We start from the raw sequence: 21,378 nt of genomic DNA on the forward strand, positions 1-21,378 counted from the left end.
ATTAGAGCAATCTAAGGAAATGGTATGTGAATCCTCTAATTTTATTACCTTTCCTTGGACCTGCAGTTTTTAACATTTTTTTAACATTTTGTATTGTTAAACTGGACTGAGACTTTGGTAATGGGACGGTCTACAGAAATTATGAATGAATGAATGAATGAACGAATCATGCACAGATCTTGAAAATGGCTACTGAAACTGATTTTTTAAATTCTAGAGTTAAAATGCATGCAAACTAAAAATTCTACAATAGTATTTAACAGTCTGTTTTAAGAGTACTTCTGCATAGCAAGTACTTGGTGAAGTAAAAGTTCTTTGGGTGAAGCTTTATTTGGGAGACTTACAGTCAAGTCTATGAATTGCATAAACAAGAAAAATAAACTTTATGAGCTAAGACTGTTTTGCATGTTTACCTTTAGTGTATTGCAGCCTGCTTCCGTGTGCAGCTTTTTGTACACAGAAACAGAAGTGTCTGAGGAAGATGATTAACAGAATGAAATTTAAGACCTGAGGCCAGTACACATGGGATAGAGTGGGTACTAGAGGAGGATTAGATATATAACTGGTTAAAATCAGAAGCTCTGGATAACACATAATTTATGTCTGCTTTGTAAAACCAAAGGCAATGGACCACATTCTTAGTATAGGTTAGCGCACTATTAACTTCCTCTAGTTTTTTTCTTCAACACCTATTTGATTCACTTAGGTTTAGAATTTGTGTTTTCTTTTTCAGAAGAAAATGGCATGGACCAAGAAAACCCTACTGGTGAAGAAGAAGCAGTCCTTGCTTTACATAAATATCTTGGCCAGTATGCAGGAAGGTAAAATGAAAGCATCTGGTCTAACTTTTCTACCCTTTGTTCTGCTTCACTTGCCTTCTGTAAACTGCTTTTTAACATTCCAAGGCAGGGCCAGTTAGGGTAGACTCTTAGCTTGTCTTGCTCCAAGCTGGTCTCCTGTCACTGGTTGGTACACTTTCAAGTATGCTGGCTCCAATATTTCATACGCAATTCCAAAAGCCCTTTCAATTATACCTAAAAACACACTTGAAAAAACTGTATGGCTTAAGTAACAAGAGCTATATAATAATCTGGCTTCTCTGTTCTGGATCTGCCAATGCTTTCAAACTTCTTCAAAAGGCAGGCCTATTTAGAGGACATAATGGTTATCCAGTCTAGAAATTACCATGCTTTTCTGTGTATAAGACAATACTTTTTCTTAATAATATTTACCTAAAAATGGAGGGGCGTCTTATACATGAGGGGCCGAGAGGAGAACCGCGCGTGTGTGTGTGTGGGGAGACTGGTGAGATCACAGGCGCAATCAGGAAGACTAAATGGATGTGGGCACGATCGGGGGGGAGGTGGGCGCGGGTACAATTGCGGGGAGACTGGTGTGGGCACCTGGGGATGCAGCATGTGGGCGTGCGCGGAAGCAGCAGCTTGCTCACTTAGAGATTGGTAGGAAAAGTGGGGGGCATCCTATACATGGGGACGTCTTATAGCTGGAAAAATACAGTACCGTGGCAAGTATCTTGGTGTCATAGTATCTTGATAACACAGTTGGTGAGCCAAGAAAACGGGCAAAAAGCAGTCGCAGACAGAGGTACCTCCTGAGAATCAAGGACTAGAACTGGGCTCAGGAAAATCTCCAACTGAATTTGCTTCACATCAACAGGCAATTCCTGACACCAAATAGCTGTTTTAATAGTAGCTGTATAGCAATTTGCAATGTAAAATTACTGTATAATTTGGCATTGGGTTTACCAAGAATAGTTCTCCTGTACCATAAAAAGAAGCTTCTGGCAACTTGAAATATTGTCTCTTTTTGTGTGAAACGCTAACAAAACTCTTTCCCTTCCCAGTTACCTGCTTAATTAAGTGAAATCTAAACTAAATTAAATATTGTGTAACTTTTAAAAATGGATTTTTCCTTTCTAAAAATTAATCTGGTTTTATTTTAGTGCCTTGAAAGAAATGACCTCTGGATGGCATCTTTGGAGAAGTATAAAAGCGGGAATCATGCCTTTCCTACGGTGCTCTGCTCTGTTCTTCCACTATTTAAATGGCGTTCCAGCACCACCAGAATTGCAAGGTATTTAATCAGGCACATTGAAACAGCATTGCAAATCATTCATGAATACTATTTTAAATTCTAATAATTAATTTATATTATAACTTTCTTAATTCACTATTATAACTAGTTATGACAGGGTGTATGTGATTTTATAGGAAGTGGATAATTTGAAATTATAGATAAGTCACAGTAATTGCACACAACTTAAAATGGATAAAGATCTAAGATATGCTTAAACATGTAAACATACATTCTGGTTAGGGATGTGTTGATGCCAGGATGTCTTGCTTGTTTGACTTCCTGCCCACTTGCAATCCAATGATCCAAAGTGGGCTAAGTTAGGGTTTTTTCCTAGCTTTCTAAGCTGCAGTTTTTTTTCATTTTTTTTAGAACATCTTAAGAAAATTCATGCAATTTGCAGAAATTTATGCAATTGCTGACATACCAGTTTCTGTGCAAATCAGCACCCAGAAAGCATGTGGCCCTTTTGTGATTTGCATAAAATTGGCCATTTCGTATAAGGACTGCATACCCTTCCAGTGCCAATTTGTGCAAAATGGTGGATTTTTGCTTTCTGGGTATGAATTTGTACTAATTGCATAAATGTATATAATTTCTCTGACAGCTTTTTATGTGTAGATTGTGCTGTTTTTAGAGACAGAATCTTTAACCTGCCTTGACATGCACCATAATGAGTCAGTGCCAGCAAAGGGCTAGCGAACCAGTATCCAGGGCCCAAATCATAAAAATCCAGTGGTTTTTCACCCCTTATCAGATTTTTCATGCATTTCTAATTCATAAACATCTTCAGTATAAAAAGCTAAATATAAAATACTGTGTTCTAAATTCAAAGGAAGTTAACTGTGCTAAAATCCCATTAAAATAATTAGGGCAATTTAGCAGTTACTAATTATATTCCCCATTAATTTCAGTGGGTTTTAGCATAACCAGTCAACTTTGGATTTAGGCTGTTTATTTGCTTTCTAAGCCATCATGAAAGTTTGTTAATTTCTTTGGGAATATGGGAATACTAAGGTCATAGTATGGGAATTACTATTCTATATTATGGATTATTCTATATTACTTTCTATATTATATATGGGAGATTTTTATGGCATGTTTATCCTGAGTCCCCTATTATTCTGCTTCACTGGATGACCCAGAGTATTGTAAGAGATGGGTTGTACTGCTTAGTCATTCTTCAACCATTCTCTACCTTAAACTGTTGAAATAAAGTTCCATAAATGGGTTTCTCTTGATTATTTGTCTTGGTAAAATTGGAGGCTATTGTCTATTATTTAACTGTGAGATTTAATGTATACGGGGAATTCTTCATAGATGCTTAAATATTAGGTTTGGCTGATAATAATAATGCATCATATTTCTAATTTTACAGTTAGCGGGATAAACCAATTTGAAAATTTATGTAAATATCTCTCCTTGCCAAACAACCTCACTTGCCTTTTTGAAGAGAACAGCAAAATTACAAATACATTAGTAGAAAGGTAGGGACAATATTTATTATTCCAATTTACATATGTTGACTGTTAGATATATTTATTGTGCACGTATGAGGTGGGAAATAGGGTTGGGCCAGTGATTATGTGCCACTGGACCAGGAATCTAGGGTACTGCTGCTGTTGCTCCTGTGCTGTGAACATTCATATCATGTGCCAGGCATTACCCAAAGGATACTGGGCTGCACCCTTGAAATAAGAATTACTTTACCACTGATAGTTAGCCTCCTGATGTAGGAAGGAAGTGAATATGGAGAAGTGGATATGAATTGTCAGTGTAATTTTCTAGTGTAATTGTCACTGTAGAAATTTCTCTTACAACTTTTTACAGTAGAGTTGGAATAGATATTTCATGCAAAGGGCATTTCTCTCTCAAATGAAAATGTACAGACATTAGGCAAGTCATTTTGAGAAGTTTCTTAGCACTGAGAGTATTTGAATTACATTGGATTGGATCATGAATTACTTGTTCATGAATGAGATCTGAGGAGCAGAATCATGTGATTCTTGAACTGGCTGCTACATCGATGATACTAAAGCATTTTATTTTCCTCTCCTTCTGTTGAAGCTGGTGCAATAACAGTGAAGTTAAAAAATACCTGCAAGGCCAGAGGCATGCCATAAGGTAAATGAATGTTTCACAACTGGTGAAGCTTGTGAGATCCGCTGAGTAATCTGGAAATGGCAGGTGCTTGTTAAGTGTGGCCCTACACAGTGTTTGAATGGAAAACTACTAGAAGCTCCATGGAAGAATAGGATGTATATATAGAACAAATATTTTAAAACGCTTTTAAAATTGCAGAAGCTTGTAATTGCTTCAGTTAGAAAATCCAGAGGTAGATTTCGTGGGGAAGTAGCTGAGCAGATCACAGGAAGCCTGTGCAACATTACCCACTGTTACATCTGAGCTGTAAAATACGTAATAACAGAGAACACATGAAGACCGCTTGCTGACAAATAAGACTTGCAGATTTGTTTTCAGAAAGGAAGTAAGTGCATCCTTTCCAAGTTAAGATTGTGCACCAACATCTGTGTATAATTTTTAGCTAATGTCACACTTGTCATTTAGTTTATTTGGTAAATAGCACTGTAGCATCACGAACTGGAGAGCAGGGAGGGTTTTCAAGTTAGATTTGTTGCTTGATGAAGTTGATGCCCTTGTTTCTTTTCAGCTATCCCCGAGAATCTAACAGATTAATAGACCTGCCTGATGATTACAGCTGCCTCATCAATCAAGCATCTAATTTTTCGTAAGTCTTGTGCAATTCATTATGACCCATTTGATTTTCACTGGAATAAATCTGAAACTACCCTACAGCACTGTGGTGTAGGGCATATGCTTTGCAGCCTGTAGCACCTCCAGTTAAAGGTGCCTGGGGTAGCAGAACTGGGACCTGGGACAATGCTAAGCAATGCGAATCAGGGGTCCAGCTGAGAATAAGGCAGCTTCCTGTGTTTAACTCTGAATTCTTCAAAAAATGTGCAGAAATGCTTAGTCATTGAACTCTGCAGCTTCTCTGTGCTTGCTCACTTTTACTGGAATAAGTTAATAGTGAAAAATCTTGGCTGGGATCCTTAGTTGTCCTCCATGAGCTAAAAGGCATTCTGCCATGTCCAAATTTCATTGCACTGCTCTTTGGGGTTCTAGCAGACTATCGAGAGGAGGATGGTGCAAGAAAGCCCCACTGCACCCAGAGCATTCTTCTTGGGTCCATCTGGGGAATGCATGTAATAGTGAAGAGCAGATCATGCAGTATATTGACCAGATTTTCTATTTCCTGCAAAGGTGTCCAAAGTCGGGCGGTGATAAAAGCAGAGCACCAACATTGTGTCTTGTATGCGGGACTATGCTGTGCTCTCAGAGTTACTGCTGCCAAACTGAGTTAGAGGGAGAAGATGTAGGTGCATGTACGGCACATACGTATACCTGTGGTTCTGGAGTGGGAATTTTTCTCAGGTAAGTATGAGGCTGCACTTGATTAATTCAAGTACATTGTCATGCTTTAAGAAGAGGAGCTATCTAGTATCAATTATTTGATGGTTTTTACTCTGTGCTCCTCTCCTACGACCACACATTAAGGAAGGAGGTATTGACGGTATTGTGAAAATGCCTCAGTCCTTCCATTTGTTCTGTGGGAATGAACACTAAGCTCTAGAAACTGATTGCTTAAAAGACATGGGGAGTTTCTGTGACTAGGATGTCATCTTGGGTATGTTTTTTTCAGAGTACGGGAGTGTCAAGTGCTATTCCTAGCTGGAAAAACAAAGGGCTGTTTTTATCCTCCTCCCTACCTTGATGACTACGGAGAGACTGATCAGGGACTCAGGTACTCTTGCAACTTTGTATTTTTAATCCTAGAAGGATTCTTCCTAGAGAGAAGATGTTTGTAAAAAAAATGTTGACACTAATCACTTAGGATGGCCATTTCTATAAGTCAAATGCACAGAGGAGTAGACATTCTGGAGTGTACTGCATTGGAAAGTCACAGCAAATTTTAAAGAAGTTGATTTAAACAGTTGAATGGTTTTGTTGAAGCAAGTCCTGCTTTGGCACCACAGAATGAACTTGCAGACTGAAGCTCAGGGGCACTGCTCAGCAAATTCTCCCCAGGGAGATCTTAAACTGGGCAAATCTTTTGGACATTTAGCCCCGAAATATGCACTTTTAGAGTCTGGGGGAGGCATTGCCCTCATTAGCCATCTGTGTGCAATGAATTGGAATGAGGAAACAAGCAGCACCTGATGATGGCCTACTTAACATTTTATATACCTCATCTCAAATGTTCAGAATGCTTTACAAAGCTCATATCAGTACTCCTTACAGTGGCCTTGCAAGGGATGATCATGGTGCAGGTGAGGGAATAGTGAGTTACCTAAGACCACAACTAATATGGATAAGGTATGGTTTGAAATGAGATATTCCAGATCAGTGGCTTTTATTTTTCCCTCTCTGATGTACCATCTCAACATGCCTGTCTACTGTTAGTGCGCCATCAGTTATATAGTGTATGTTAGAAATGTTAAGCATTCAAATCCTAGAGTGTGGTTTTATTATTAATCACTATTTTATTGACTTTTTTTTCCTAGACGTGGAAATCCTTTACATCTGTGCAGAGAGCGATTTAAAAAGATTCAAAAACTCTGGCAACAGCATAGCATCACAGAAGAAATAGGACATGCACAAGAGGCAAATCAAACTTTAGTAGGGATTGACTGGCAGCATTTATAACTTATTTCTTGAAGACTAGAACTTAATGTCCATTCTTTTGTAATCCAGCAAAACTCATCAAACAAAAGGAAGATTAGGAAACAAAGGCTTGAAAAAAATGAGAAGAATCTTGTTCTTTTATTAACTTTTCCATATTTGTTTTGTAAACTTCCTGGTTACCATAACCATGTGAACTTTTCTGTGTAGCATATTGATTAATAGTATTATTTGCACTGTGCTTCCTTCATACACAACCTGTTGATTTCTATAACTTGGGCTGACGAATTTGCATTTCTTGTACAAAAGTGGCCATCTCCTTGGAGTCTGGCTGAAATCTTTTTTGATAACTAAGAGGGGAGGAAAAACTCTGCTGAAATGGCAACTAGACTAAGCACAATGTCGGTGGTATGATTGCCCTTTTGTAGTAAATCTGAGCCATTTTGGATTTTAGTACTTAAAACTGTTCTATATTTCAAATGGAATGAAATAAGGGTGCAAAAATGTAGCAATCAATTTATCTCTAAGAGTGCATAAAACACTCACTGTATCTAAAAGAACTTCGTAATCTGCAGCCTTGCAGGGCTCTTTTGCCTTTGTATTTCTTCTAACTAAAAAAGAGGATACTTAATAAGGAAATTTTAATTTAACAATCTTTTTGAAGTCTTGCACTCTTTAGAAGTATTGTGTTGGATTGTGATATTGACATCGTGGGGAAAGAGACTTTGTTTTCCATGCTGTGATTGGTAGTCTTTGATGTTCTAAAAGGTTGACATTTTTTCTTAGAATGAGATATTAAAACCACCCATCAGAGAAGTCATGTGAACCTTGATTTAATGTCAAATGTAAAAGGAAGAGAATAGAATTTCATTTTTGAAAGATTTGTTCATTTCTGTCTTTCAAGATTCAGAACACATTTGGCTTTTAACAGTTCTCAAGATTACATTGAAAGCAAAGTAAAAACCACGGACTCTTTTTTCCTTCCCCTTGCCGCCTCCCCATATGCACATTGCAGAGCCAGAGTTACAAAGTTTTCTGGCTCTTCCTTTCCTCATTTACAGCGCCATCCACATGAATTTGCACTTGGCTGGCATTCTGTAAAGAATTTTGCCTATAGTATATTTTATAAATGTACTGAAATAACTGCACAGATTTTGCACATACGTTCCTGAAGACAGTGAATTTTCTAAATATACATGTAGCCTCCAAGCAAACAACATATGATAGCATATTAGACTTTTGGAAGAGCTTTCACACTCTTCATCCTATCCAAATATCCTTTTTAAAAAGCAGATATCAAAATAACTACATAATCTCCTTTGCATAATTATAAGTTGTAATCTCACCTATTTGGAAGTCTTGGTTTTGTTGTTTTTTAAATTTCATTTTCAGTGCAAAAAAGCCATCCTTAAACATCCAGCATACCTTAAATGGTTGTGGTCCCGTCCCCCCCCCCCCCCCGGCCTAATTCATCAGCTAATGTTCACAGTGTTTCCTGCAGTCTTGCAATATTTGCAGTGCACACACAAGACACAGATACAAAACTAAAGACCAGTTTTCTTGGGGCAGTTTCTGACAGGACGGGCTTACCAGTCTAATCAGTCTTCCTACATGAGTTACTAATTCTGGAGCCTCACTTTTTTCCAATGAGTGTTGTGTAACTAATTAGCAGGAACATATTCAATCTTCATTTTCCTTTTTTAAAAATTAGGATGTAGCTAAGACTATTTGATGTGCATGTTACACTTAGTGTACTATTTCTGCTCTAACATGGTTTCTTTGAGCTTTTGACAAACTTGCTTTAAGGCGTATATAGTAACAATACATTAGATTCTGTTTTCTTCTCCTCATAGGTGCAGAAAAACAGAATAAAATAGCACCTGCCACCATTAAACTGACAGATTTCTGTGTGAAGTAAATATTGAGAGAATAAGCTATTTTTCCCCTCAGGTACTACAGTCCGAGACAGAAGTCAAATGGGTTGGTGGAATTATGCCGATAAACTATAGGGAAGTCTATAATTTATGCTGTTTTTCTGTAAGGTTGCTCATTTTTAACAACCCATTTTCTTCTCTGACTTTCTTCTTTTGCATGTATTTATGTTCATTGTAGAAATGTTTATATAATGAGCTTTCAGTATCAGGGAATTCACACCTGTAACGAATTGGCTAGAACGTTCATATCTGTGGACAACTTGTAAAAACTGAAATGTATCATATGTATAAAAGTATAAGAATAAATGCTTTAGGTGTTGACATTCAACTGAGGCTTGAACCTTTCTCACTTTTTTAAAGAAACATCTGCTGAGCGTAACAGTTGCTAGCTTGCATTTAAGAGAAATAGCCCAGATTTGCAGTATTTCTAGCTTCCAGCCTAAAGAAATTAATCTTCAATTATTTATCACAGTCATCTCAGTCCAGTATTCAAACAACTTATCTATGCTTTATTTAATTAGTAGTGTGCATTGCAGAGCATAGAAGTAGGATTGGCCCTAGCTCATGCATCCTCATCAGGCAGCCAAACGGGAACAATGGCAGACTGAAGCACTTTTCCCCTGGCCCTGCCGAGAGAGCCTCAGTCGCTACTCTCTCGCAGTGGCATTTGCCACCATGGGATTATAGCTGGTAGGGCTCTCCAAAGCACTGGGGGCTGCTTCCTACTGCAGATGTGGGGCTATGGAGCTCCCAGGCTCTCACAAGAGCTCAGCCTGCCTCTCTCAGGGGCCCCACAACAGTGGCAGGGCCTGGCCAGGCAGGTAGGGCGAGGGAGCAGCAACCTGTAGGTTGCTCCAGAGAGCTCTGCTGGCTGCTCTCTCGCTGCACTGAGTGTCCCAGCATAAGACACTGGTGCAAATTGCCAGAGCACCTGCCAGAGGAGGCAGTGGGCAGTGGCAGGTTGGCAGAGCAAGTGGTGGGCCAACCAGCCATGGCAGCAATGCCTCTCTCAAGGTGGCAAGATACAATGGACTTTCACCTGCACTGGGTGAAAGCCACTCTTTGCTGCAAAAATGGGGGTTTGGAGCAAAAGCTAGATATGTTTTTGTGAACTTAAGTTGCTAACCTTAAAAAATGGATCATGATTCCTTGAATATAAGGAAATAGTGTTTGGGTCTTGGTTGTCGCAGGGACAACACTGAACTGTAACTACAAAGCTTACCTTAAGTAGTTCTTGTACATGTAACCACATCCAAGGAATGTTTTGTTTGTCAGCATAGCAAACATTTTCAACTCTCCAAAATTATCCTCAGAGTGCTTTATTTGGCATTTTCTTCAATGTGGATATGAAAGGAATGTATGTTAAGAGTTTTCCCTATAATACAAAGAGATGGTTTGCTTTGCTGGAGATGACTGGGAAACAAACTGATGTAGACAGTGGAGAAAATCCCCAGGATTCCAGGGAAACAGGCTGCAGAGATGGAGAAGAACATACCTGCCCAGTGGGAGGTCAAAACAATCAAATGTACTTGTTGACACTGGGTAATAGTATATTTAAGTGTGCTAGAGAAGCAGGCCTCTCTGTTTGATACCTTCAATAATTTGTGTCTGGCTCCTTTTCTCTAATGTGGGCATAATCGAGAGATCCAAAGGACCAAACAAGCACAGGTCTGTTGGTCCATGTGCCCAGCAGGATTTTGCAGGTCCATCTTCTAAGAGCTGCCCAAAGCAGCTCTTGAGCGTCAAAGGATACTCCTCTCCTGAGCAGCATTAAGTATGACACAACATCCCCAGAAGCTGAGATTGGCTGCCTTGTATTTGAAAAGTATTTAAAAGTACATGCTTTTATAATGCACCCTTTTATTATGTATGTGGGTTGTTGTTCTGATGGGGAGTATGTGCAGCAGGGGAGCCACTGTTGGTGTTAACAGCAATTCCTAAAGCAGACAAATGAACCAAAATACTTTTTTCTGGAACAGATCAGCAGAGCTCTCAGAAACGTATACTATTGATCAGTTCCACTTGCACTCATAAATGGCATGTGCCTTTCTGATACAAAATACCACTATTGAGATGATGGGAAATCTTGCGTGCAGTTCTCAGAGGAGTCTTTTTGGCTACCAGGAAGGAAAAGATGAGGTTTAGCAGCCTGTGTGCTTGAACCCAAGTATATCAGAAGCACAGAAATGGTGCACCTGAGCTCCTTTGGCAAGAACAATGTATGGATGCTACAAAATTATCCGGTGGGGTTCATGCAGGCACATTCATCTTGGTGGTGTATGAACAAACAAGTCATTGCAGTTGAAATCAGATAAGGCTTATATATCATCGGATGTCACTTTAAAGGCTATTTTTTCAGCAGAGTTGCTTTGCTCATTCAGTTGAAACGTACAAAGTGAAGTATTTACCAGCCATTGGTTTGAATTCAGATATAAGGTAATTGCATTTGGGCCCTACTGAATTTTATGTGAAAAATTAGGACTGAAGCCCATTGATCTCAATGGGAACAAAGGGCACCACATTTCATCTGAATCCAGTCATTGTGTTCTTCCACATCCATCTCCCTATCCCACACACTGATTTTATCCTCTGGAGTATGCACATTCTTCTTGTATCTGGGTAATAGTTTAAAAAAGGGTAAGGATAGTTTGTCTTTGGGCTTGAAAATAGATCTCTGCATTTCCTGATCTGTTTCCTTGTTGGAAAAAAAAACGTCCAGGCATTTATCTCCCAGTAGGGAGCTGTTAGCATGTGATGATGTTCTATTTCTCTGGCCTTATCTCTTAATCAATTAACCTCTAATGCTCTTCTTTTAAAGAGCATTTAAAAAATCTCTTGGTCTTCTAAGGTCAATGTCAGCTGTAATATGGGAGAATAGCAATACATTTCATTAACTTTGTAGTGTTTCTGAAATGCTTTTTAACATTCTACTGCTGCAATTACCAGTTTAAAGGAGGTCACCCTTAGTCCAAGTGGAGTCTTCTGCTTTTGCTATGTAAGCAGTACATACATAGAAGCAGCCATTGTCCGGTATTAGATGTCCAGGATAGAAGAATGCAAGCAGGTTAATCTTATAAATTGTATTAAGGTTACTTAGGAATAATTAGCTTGGAGGAAGCTGTGCATCTTTCCCAGTCTTTCACCAGATATTCTGTGCCTTGGGAGGAGCAAAGGAATTTTCTTTCTTCTTACATCACGATTAAATGCTTAAATTTCGGCAGAAGTAATGGGTTGCTGTCTTCACAGAGCTTCCTAATCAAATCAGTGCTCTGTATTTGGCATTTTTATAAAACAGAACTAGCTTGGAGATAGTTTGCTTTAAGCAGCTATTCTTTCCCAAAAGCAGGGAATGCTGCATAGTTGGAACTGAGCAGGTGTGGCTAAGAGGTCCAGTGGGCTTTGTCTTGATGGTAGGCAACAGCTTCACACATCCCATTAATGGCCTCGGTGTCTAGCATATGGATGCCAGTTCATGTAAATCAAAGGTGTTGCTCTTGCAGAGCATGTTTCTGAGCCAGCCCAAAGACAGTCATGCAAGCACTTGGGAAGGGCAGGAACAAGATTTCCACGTAGCAAGACAAAGCATTATACGTTGCTTCTACCTTGTGGCCCTCCAGCTATTTTGACCTGCCACTCAGCCCTAAACAGCAAAGCCAGTGGTGAGTGATCATGGGAGCATAGATCAAGCCAACCTGGAAGGCTACAAGTTGCCCACCCTTTTTCTGTGCAAACAGTTGTTAGTCGCGAAGTTGTGTCTGGCCCATCGTGACCCCATGGACAACATTCCTCCAGGCCTTCCTGTCCTCCACCATCCCCCTGAGTCCACCTAAGCTCACGCCAAGGAAGAGTGCAAAAGTTGGCTTGAACCTCAACATTAAGAAAACTAAGATCATGGCATCTGGTCCTCCCACTTCCTGGCAAAGAATTTTATTTTCCTGGGCTCCAAGATCACTGCTGACCGGGACTGCAGTCAAGAAATTAAAAGACTCTTGCTCCTGGGAAGGAAAGCTATGGCAAATCTAGACAGCATACTAAAAAGCAGAGACATCACCCTGCCAACAAAAGTGAGTATAGTCAAGGCTATGGTTTTCCCAGTTGCAATGTATGGCTGTGAAAGCTGGACCATAAGGAAGGCTGAGCGCCGAAGAATTGAAGCCTTTGAATTGTGGTGCTGGAGGAGACTCCTGCAAGTGCAAACAGTAGCTTGGCATTATTCCAGCACTGCTGGATTCTTTTGAGATGGAGGCATGGGAGCTCCCTGCCTGAATTGACCGTTGTGTCTCTGAAGGGTGGGTGCTTTTGACCTCAAATAGGCCAGCAGCTGCCCAGTTCCAACATCCATTCAGCTGAGAATTCTTGACAGAGAGCTAAACATGTTCAGAGAATGTGTACTTCTGAGTGTTTCTTTTACCACTCTTCAAAGAAGGGAAATTTTATGGCAGCCCTTCCAGTGGAGGATTGTTTTCTGTAAAGTAGGACACATGACCACCCTATCCACAATCTGGAGGAAGCAGGGAATGCCCTATAATTTTCATGATCTGTTGTTTGTTGGTTTGTGAAACTATCCATGGCAATTTTCATACTTTTCCGAAGGAGTTTTGGAGCGGAACTAGGCTGGCAAGGTTCACAGTAAGCTATTTGGACTGACTTGTGACATTCTACAAATTTGTATTCCCTTTGTATATCTGGTGGTGAATACTGAGGGACTGTATAGGATCACTTCATGTGCTATATTTTAGGTGCCTAGCAAAGATACTTTCTGAGGATGCCTGTAAATATAGAGATTGGGAAGTGAGCCCAGAAACTTCATGCTACCAGTGAATTGCTGGAAGAGTCTTTTGTCCATCTTCCCAGAAATTAATTAAATCTCACTGAAGGAGAAGCAATTTTTTTTAAAAAAAAGCAAAGCAAAAAGCCCAGGTAAGCGAACTCTAAAGAAGAGACTGTCAACAAATTCTGCTGTTTGTATTGCTTTTCTGTATATTTTACTGCTTAGAATTTTGAAGTGCAAACTAGCCTAAGTGCCTTGATGATATATAAATCCAGTAAATAAATCTGTGTTCATAGAGCAGAAGTGTGGCAGGAGATGCATGTTTTATCCATTTATTACATGGTTATCTTTTATTTTTTCATCAAAGCTTTCAAAGTGGATTCATAGGGTTCCCATGCAGGTATTGGCATAATCCAAATCTGCTGTTGCACCATGTTTTCCAGTGATGACCATTAGTCAGCCCTTACCTATCCTGGCTGTACTTCTATCCAGCGTACACTAGCTGGCAAACTCAAGTTCTTTGTGGTCTTTGTGCATCTCATATATGGGGGCTCTGGACTTATGTGGATCTCCATTCAAAAAGCCTACTACATAGTTGAAGAATTTTGGGTGGGAAAACTTCATTGCCACAGTAAGAAAATAAGAAAAGCCATGCTGAATCAGACCAAAGGTTCATCTCGTCTAGCACTTTGTCCACACCGTAGCAAACCAGCTGCCCACAGGATCCCTCGAGCAGGATGGATGTGAACCCACATTTCTCAGCACTTGGTGTATGCAGGCGTGCCACCTCTGGTAAAAGAGGGAGCACATAGCCAGCAAGGCTAGTAGCCACTGATAGCTACTATCATCAATCTGTCCAGTCCCTTGGCAGCCATCTCCACTTAATGTGGCAGCAAATTCTATAGTTGTGTGAAGAAGTAGTTCCTTTTATCTGTCCTAAACCTCCCACCAGTCAGCTTCACAGGATGGCCCCAGGTTCAAATGTTATGGGACAGGGAGAAAAATGTCTCCCTCTCTACTTTCTCTATACCATGCATTTTTTAAACACCTGTATCATGTCTCCCCTTACCTGTCTTTTTTCTAAGCTGAACAGTCCCAGTTGTAGCTACTTCTCATAGGGGAGCTAGTCCAGTTCCCTGATCCTTTTTGTGGCCTTCACTGTACTTTTTCCAATTCAATACTGTCCCTTTTCAGGTAAGAACTGAACACAATATTCCAAGTGCAGTCACACCAAGGGAGGTAAGATTTTGGCAGTACTATTTTCTGTTCTGTACCTAGTTATGCTGAGGACTGAGTTTGCCTTTTTCACAGCAGATATGCATTGGATAACATTTTCATTGAACTATCCACTATGACCTCAAGATCCCTTTCTTGCTCAGTCAGTGATAGCTCACATCCCGTCAAGAAGTCAAGATTGCCATTTATTCCCACCCTTCATCTTCTGTTCTTTAACCAGTTAGTGATCCATAAGAGGACCCCCTCCCCTTTTATTCCATGACTGCTGAGTTTGCTCAGAAGCCTTTGGTGAGGAACTTTGGTCCAATGGGATCGCCTCTGACTATATGTGTCTTGACCTCAAACTACGGCCTGCGGGCTGGATATGGCCCACCATGCTTGTTTATCCGGCCTGCCTCGGAGCTTTTGGAATCGCTTGGAGAAAACGAGCGAGTCCTAAAGCTCTGAGCCGGTGCAGGCGTACTCAGTGGGGAAATGGCTGTGATCGTGCCCACCTTTCTTATATGAAGCATGCCCGCGATCATACCTGTCTTCCCTGCACGATCATCCTTGGGGTGGGGTGGGGAGATGGTCATGCTCGTGGTCATGCTCATGCAGGGAAGACGGGCACAATTGTGGTCGTGCCGGGGTGCAGGGTGAGATGCCCTGCACAATCACACCCATCTCCCCCCGCCAGCACAATCACAGACATTGTAGCTATGTCCCATGAGCAAGCGCGGAGCAAACATTTTTTAATTTAAAAAAAAATGTAATTAATTTTAATTTTAAATTTATTTAAATTTATTTCATTTTTATTTAATTTTAATTAATTTTTAATGTGCAGTGTGCATAGGAATCCGTTCATATTTCTTTCAAACTATAGTCCAGCCCCCCAACAGTCTGAGGGGCAGTAAGCTGGCCCCCTGTTTAAAAAGTCTGAGGACCCTGGTCTTGACCTTCTCAAAGAACACTGATAAGTTAGTGAGACAAGACTTCCCCCTGCAGGAGCCATGCTAATTTTTTTCAGCAGGGCTTGTCCTGTGTGCTTACATGTTCTATCCTTAATTATGCTTTCAAGCAGTTTACCCAGAACAGATGTTAAGCTAACTGGCCAATAATTTCCTTGGAACCCCCTGGATTCTTTTTAAAATTTGGTGTTACATTGGCCATTCTCCATTCCCCTGGTACAAGTGCTAATTTTACGAACATATTAAATGTTTTGGTAAGAAGGACAGCAATTTAATGTTCGAGTTCTTTGAGAACTCTAGGATGGATACCATCTGCTCCTAGGGGGTTCCTGTCCATTCCCTCAGTTCTCTCTTGAGAGTCATTGTGATAGGTTTCCTGGGAAATTCTCTCTTGTTCAGTGAAGTATTTCAAACTCCTGAAGTTTTATTTCAGCTTGTCTGAGTGTGCATGGGCCTAAGGATGCCCTTTCTTAACAGTGTTCACCGTGGTACTAAGCTTCCACCCTCTGACAGGAACTTCCTCTGCCTTAGGGAAGAACAGAAAGTGGAGATGTGTGCCAAATGCCAAGCTTTTACAAAGCAAGCAGAGTGCAGAAGGTTGTGTGCTGTTTTCCAGAAAGGGGGATTTGAATCAGTGGGTGTGCTGCCAATGTGCTCACCTTGGCCTACAGATATTGAGGCCTACTTCTTTCCTAAATCAAGTCCTACCCATGGTCTGTTTCAACCCACCTGCACCTGGGCTGTTGTTGACACTTATGGTGGCTAACAAGCTGTCCCAAAAGATGGAGCACAAAAATTTTCTGAGCCAAAGAAGGGAAAAGAAAGGGAAGGGTTCCTAGAGAAGATGAAAAAGGAGTTGATATTGCAAGCTACTAATTCGATGCTATGCTTAACAGAGTTGACACCAGCTGTACCTCCTTCTGGATTCACTCTTCCAGCACTGCCAAATTTGCCAATACCAATCCAGCACAGCAGACTTGAGGTGTTTTGCCAACTCCAGTACCAACCAGAAAGCCTGATGACCACTGCAGCCAATCTCTGTCTTGGTATAGCCACTGACCATCATGTTACAGAGCATCCCAGATTTGATGGTTTCTAGACCTCATTCCTCAGTTTAGAGAGAATGTAGGTTTTACGAGCATCCTAGATACAAATCGCATTCTTCACAGCAGACTGGGATAGTATTCTGAGCACATACTATTTGGAAGACTTGCATGCCATGGATGAAAGTTTGACATTCACAGTATGTTAAGAAAACCTTCCTCAATACTGTGCCTTACCTTCAACAGCACCTTCCAGTACAGATATTCTTGATGCCTCTATCATGCATGTTACCTGCTAAAGTCCTACTGAAGCAATAGAATCATAGGAACATAAGAACAACCATTTTGGATCACTCCTCCAGCATTTTGTTTGCACAGTTGTCCATTAGATTTGCACAGGAAACTTGCAAGCAGGACATGAACGCAAAGACACCCTGCAGGTGAACATTGGCATACTGCCTCCGATCCTGGAGGCAGCATATAGCCATCAGAACTAGGAGCTATTGGTAGCCTTCTCCTCCAGGAATTTCTTGAATCCCATCTCAAAGCTGTCTAAATTGATGCACACTGTGGAAGGCTCTTCATTTGTTATGTGGGCAAGTGGTATGACAGGGTGTTACCCCAGACTTTCATTCTGGGTGATCCATTCTATCAAGTTGGCTACTCCCATCCAGTTTACTTAAGTCATGCTAAGGCAAAGTCAGTGGCATTTGGGAAACAAATCTCTTGCTGAGCTCCTCAGAATGGCCACCTGGCTGAAAATTAGGCTGGAGCCCATTAGGGACCTGCACACTGGGATGGCGGGGGAGGATTCCCAGCAAAAAGTCCACACTTGTAGAAGTTTTTGGGAGAGGTCTCCACGGAGGGGCAGAGTCCCTGTGTGTGTTGCAGAGCAACCATGAAAAAGAACAAGTACAGTTAAGCAACCTGTCTTTGTTCTTTACATAACATGTAAACAGCAAAGTCCCCATGCATGTGACACAAAACTATGTGGAGAGGTTTTTTTCAGGCCATTAAGCCATTACAAATCCCTCCAGTAAGAGATCAGTTGACAAGTGAACAAAAGCCAGGAATAGCTGTAAGCACACCAATAATGCAAATGGAGGAAAACACTTCATTAAACACATTTCAGCCTTTTTTTTAGTAAGTACTCTCTAAATACAGTTTTGTAAACAGCTACATTCACATTTGCAAAACGGCACCTACACACATATTTAAATGGCATTTACAGTATCACAGAGTCTTTTGTTGGATAGGACAAATAAATATTACAAATTGCATAATACAAAGCAGAACTTCAGGAACTGGAATCTTACACAATAATCATGTATTTTCCAGTTACTTTTTCTATTATCTGTTTCCACCTTTGAATGGGTAGCCTTCACCATTAGGTTGTGTCCCTGCTAAGCAGAGGGGGTAGCCAAACCAAAGGGGAAGGGCAGTTTTGTTTTTAGTTGACCTGTCGTATAGGAAGTAACATAACCCAGTGGTAGAGCTTACCCATCTGTGGAGGATAGAAGAAAAAAAATGTACAGAACAATCTCAATTTCACTTATTTTCCAGACAGAACATAATGTTTCCAATGCCTTGACACAAACCAGTTTCTACAGTCTCCATACATCTAACAGGAGTTAGGGTATCTTTGAGATCAGAGGTGATCATCTGTTTTTTTAATGAAAAACCAAGTAGATTGATAATGGCAGTAAGAGAATGTGTTCAATTGAAACACAATCCAGAGATGGTAGAGACAGAGCCACACCTAAACGAAGTGATGGTCTCAGACAACCATTTGTAAGATTGCATTAAGTTCAGACGTGACACAATAAACTCTTTGAAACTTTTCATTAGTACTCACATGCCAGATATGGAGCACAGTGCCACAAAGGGCTTTTTGAAACCTTCATATTTAAACTCTTTCCCAACTGTTCATCCTCTGAAAATCTGTCCCATACACTTGGTCAAGGTCAAAGGTAAACAAAATATTTCTAACCTATTTGTTACTGTACACATTAACCTGTAATTGTTTTCTTGCTGAACACTGCTGCCATTCGCAAGATATACATTTCCTCCTTTCTACAATCTAGTTTCAAAAATGGGATGGTTATGAGGCATAGTGTACAATCCTATGCATGTTTAGACAGAAAAAAGTATTCCAGATCCCACCATGCCTCAGCCAGTTCCACAGGGTGGGGCATATGGGGTATTGGAAGGCATTTTCTAATAATTATGTTCAAAGATGGGCTGCATCTTTGGAAGTTAACGCCAAAGTTCCAAATATTTTCTATGCAGATACCAGTGAAGGATTTGGAAATGGGGGAGAAAATGAATGTAACAAAAGGTCCTTGTTCAAAGGAAAAAATTAGAATGTCATAGCTCAAAACCAACCCAGTTTGTAAAAGGTTTGATAAGGTAACCATTGAATCCTTCCTGTCTTATTGATACCCAAGGTTTGAACTTGTTGTAGCCTTCCTTCACCTCCAGCATTTACCTTTTTCCTTTCTGTGTTTGTAGTTAAAACTCTTGTTTGTATGCCTGTCTCTAACTACTAGAACCAACTCCTTGCTGGTATTTTCATCAGTTGTACCTCCACTGTCCAGTTTGTTTAGATTGCTAAACTTCCCCCACAGCACTCATTTTTCTTACATCTTTGTCCTTGTTCCTTACTTTATGTCGTAACAGCTCCAGTGTTTTAAGATTACATCTAATGCTTATTTGCCTATCACGAGAACAGACACTGCAACCAGAAAGTATTGCCCCATTCCCCTGGCACATTCCCTCAATCTGCTCCAAAGGGTTGGAAGAACTCCTGGGGCAGATATGGGGGAAATCAACCCACATACTGTTGGAGGACGTCTTTTCTGGCCATCTCCATATCTGCTGCATATTTAGACAGACCCATTGTCTGTCTCCCTGAACTCATAACTGCATGTATTAACCATGATGCCATAGTGCATGCAGAAGGTCCCAGCTGTAGCCTCAGTCTCTTCCTTCTCCAGTTAGAAAACACCTGGGGAGCAAAGCTGACACAGTGGAGAGTAGGTGGGCACCCTTGCAAAGAGACAGTCTACATGGACTGCTGGTCTAATTTAACATAAGGCAGCTTTGTATCATCATATGCAAACTAAATGGATGCCTCAAAGTGCCTTCCATCTTTCTCCTCTTGCAAATCTCCCTCAATTTAGCTGCTTGACCCTGCTTGAGCAACTCCAGCCTGCTCTGATTACCATCACGACAAACACAGGCATTTAGACAAGGACCTGGTCAACTCCGTTTACTTCATAGCACCTGGGATTCTGCTTGAGTGACCTAGCCGTAGGATATTGCTTTCTCTTGGTAAAGGCTTACCTGGCAAATGCAAGTGTCTAAATGTAGTGTATATATAAATGAATTCTTAAATATAAAATATAAATTTCATATAGAACAAAGATAAAATCTCTTTACATTGCTAATTCTCCCAGTGTTCCATTCTAGCAAAGAAAATTAAAAGGTAGGTGTTATGATCACTATGTTCCAGATAATATATAATCCTGCTGGATTATATATTTTGGATTCGGAATGCATTCTCTGTATGGTGTCTTCTGTAAGCTAAGTGCCAAGCCCAGCTTGCTCTGCATTACATCTGATTCACTGAATTAATGTCTGAATCTTGCCTTTATTACTGAATAATTCTCACATCAATATCTGAGAAAAATTCTGGAACTCAAGTGTTGATTTGTGGCAGATTTTTCCTTTGGCAACCAAGTGATTCAAGTTGGTTGTCATGAATGCTTCACATGAGCAGCCTAATTTTCATAGCAAATGGCATATACATCAATCAAGGTGAAATTTAACCTTTCCACTAGCTGTAACATAGAAATATACTTACCACAATTGCTAAAGGTAGGATAGTAAAGCACCTGAGCAACCACCATCAGCTCATTCTATAGCTTATCTGGATTTTAACATCAATTAAATCTTGCTCCTATAAATGTATAAGTATGTGTTCAGTGCATAAAAGTTTAGTACAATTTTTCTTTTTCTTTTTTATGTCACATGAACATGGCAGAATATAGTCCTCCAGTAACAACACTAAGCATTTGCTTTTGACCAGATAGAGGCTAAAACTTGTATGGATGTTCCATATATCTTATCACTCTTGTTGTACCAAGGACATACATAATGGCTACTATTTTTTAAAAGTATATTGACCTTTCAAATATATTTGTAAACTTTAAGTACAAAAATAATTAACTTAAAACTTCTGCATTTAGCTTTCAATTATGAGACAAAACAGAAGATAGTGCCAAACAATTTTTCACATGATATTTCTTAAGAAATATTTACTGAGTGCTGTTAAGGACAGCCATTATGGAGGGCACTCATTCATAGGGTTGCCATAAGTCAGGGACAATTTAATGGCAAATAACAACAATAAATTGATATATCTGCTTTAAAAGCACCCCATTATAGCCAAATCCCTTAGACGTCATTGACTATTTTGCATGTTTGCCGTGAGGATGTTTGTATTATCCCAACAGATACTATACTGTAGTCACCATATTTTGTATATGTAAATCCCAGTGTACAGCTCTCATGGCTTTTACCTCTTTTTAAAAAATGAATGTTCACATTTCTCAGTCTTTTGGTAACAGTCTTGTTAGTCAAGAAAC

At 40.1% G+C, this 21,378-nt stretch overlaps 1 protein-coding gene across 3 annotated transcripts in view; it reads left to right on the forward strand.

The window, feature by feature from the left end:
• UBR2 (ubiquitin protein ligase E3 component n-recognin 2) overlaps positions 1-9,060 on the forward strand; it is a 68,524-nt gene extending 59,464 nt beyond the window's left edge. For all 3 annotated transcript variants that reach the window (XM_044429693.1, XM_044429692.1, XM_044429694.1), the window contains 8 exons: positions 734-821; positions 1,964-2,094; positions 3,473-3,581; positions 4,162-4,218; positions 4,766-4,843; positions 5,380-5,550; positions 5,819-5,920; positions 6,681-9,060. In XM_044429693.1, coding sequence (XP_044285628.1) covers positions 734-821; positions 1,964-2,094; positions 3,473-3,581; positions 4,162-4,218; positions 4,766-4,843; positions 5,380-5,550; positions 5,819-5,920; positions 6,681-6,822 — 878 coding nt within the window. In that variant the 3' untranslated portion in view covers positions 6,823-9,060. The remainder of the gene's footprint in view (positions 1-733; positions 822-1,963; positions 2,095-3,472; positions 3,582-4,161; positions 4,219-4,765; positions 4,844-5,379; positions 5,551-5,818; positions 5,921-6,680) is intronic.
• The last annotated feature ends 12,318 nt before the right edge of the window (positions 9,061-21,378 follow it).

This window comes from Varanus komodoensis, unplaced genomic scaffold (genome assembly GCF_004798865.1).
Source record: "Varanus komodoensis strain SLA01 unplaced genomic scaffold, ASM479886v1 scaffold2, whole genome shotgun sequence".
Taxonomy (NCBI): Eukaryota; Metazoa; Chordata; class Lepidosauria; order Squamata; family Varanidae; genus Varanus; species Varanus komodoensis.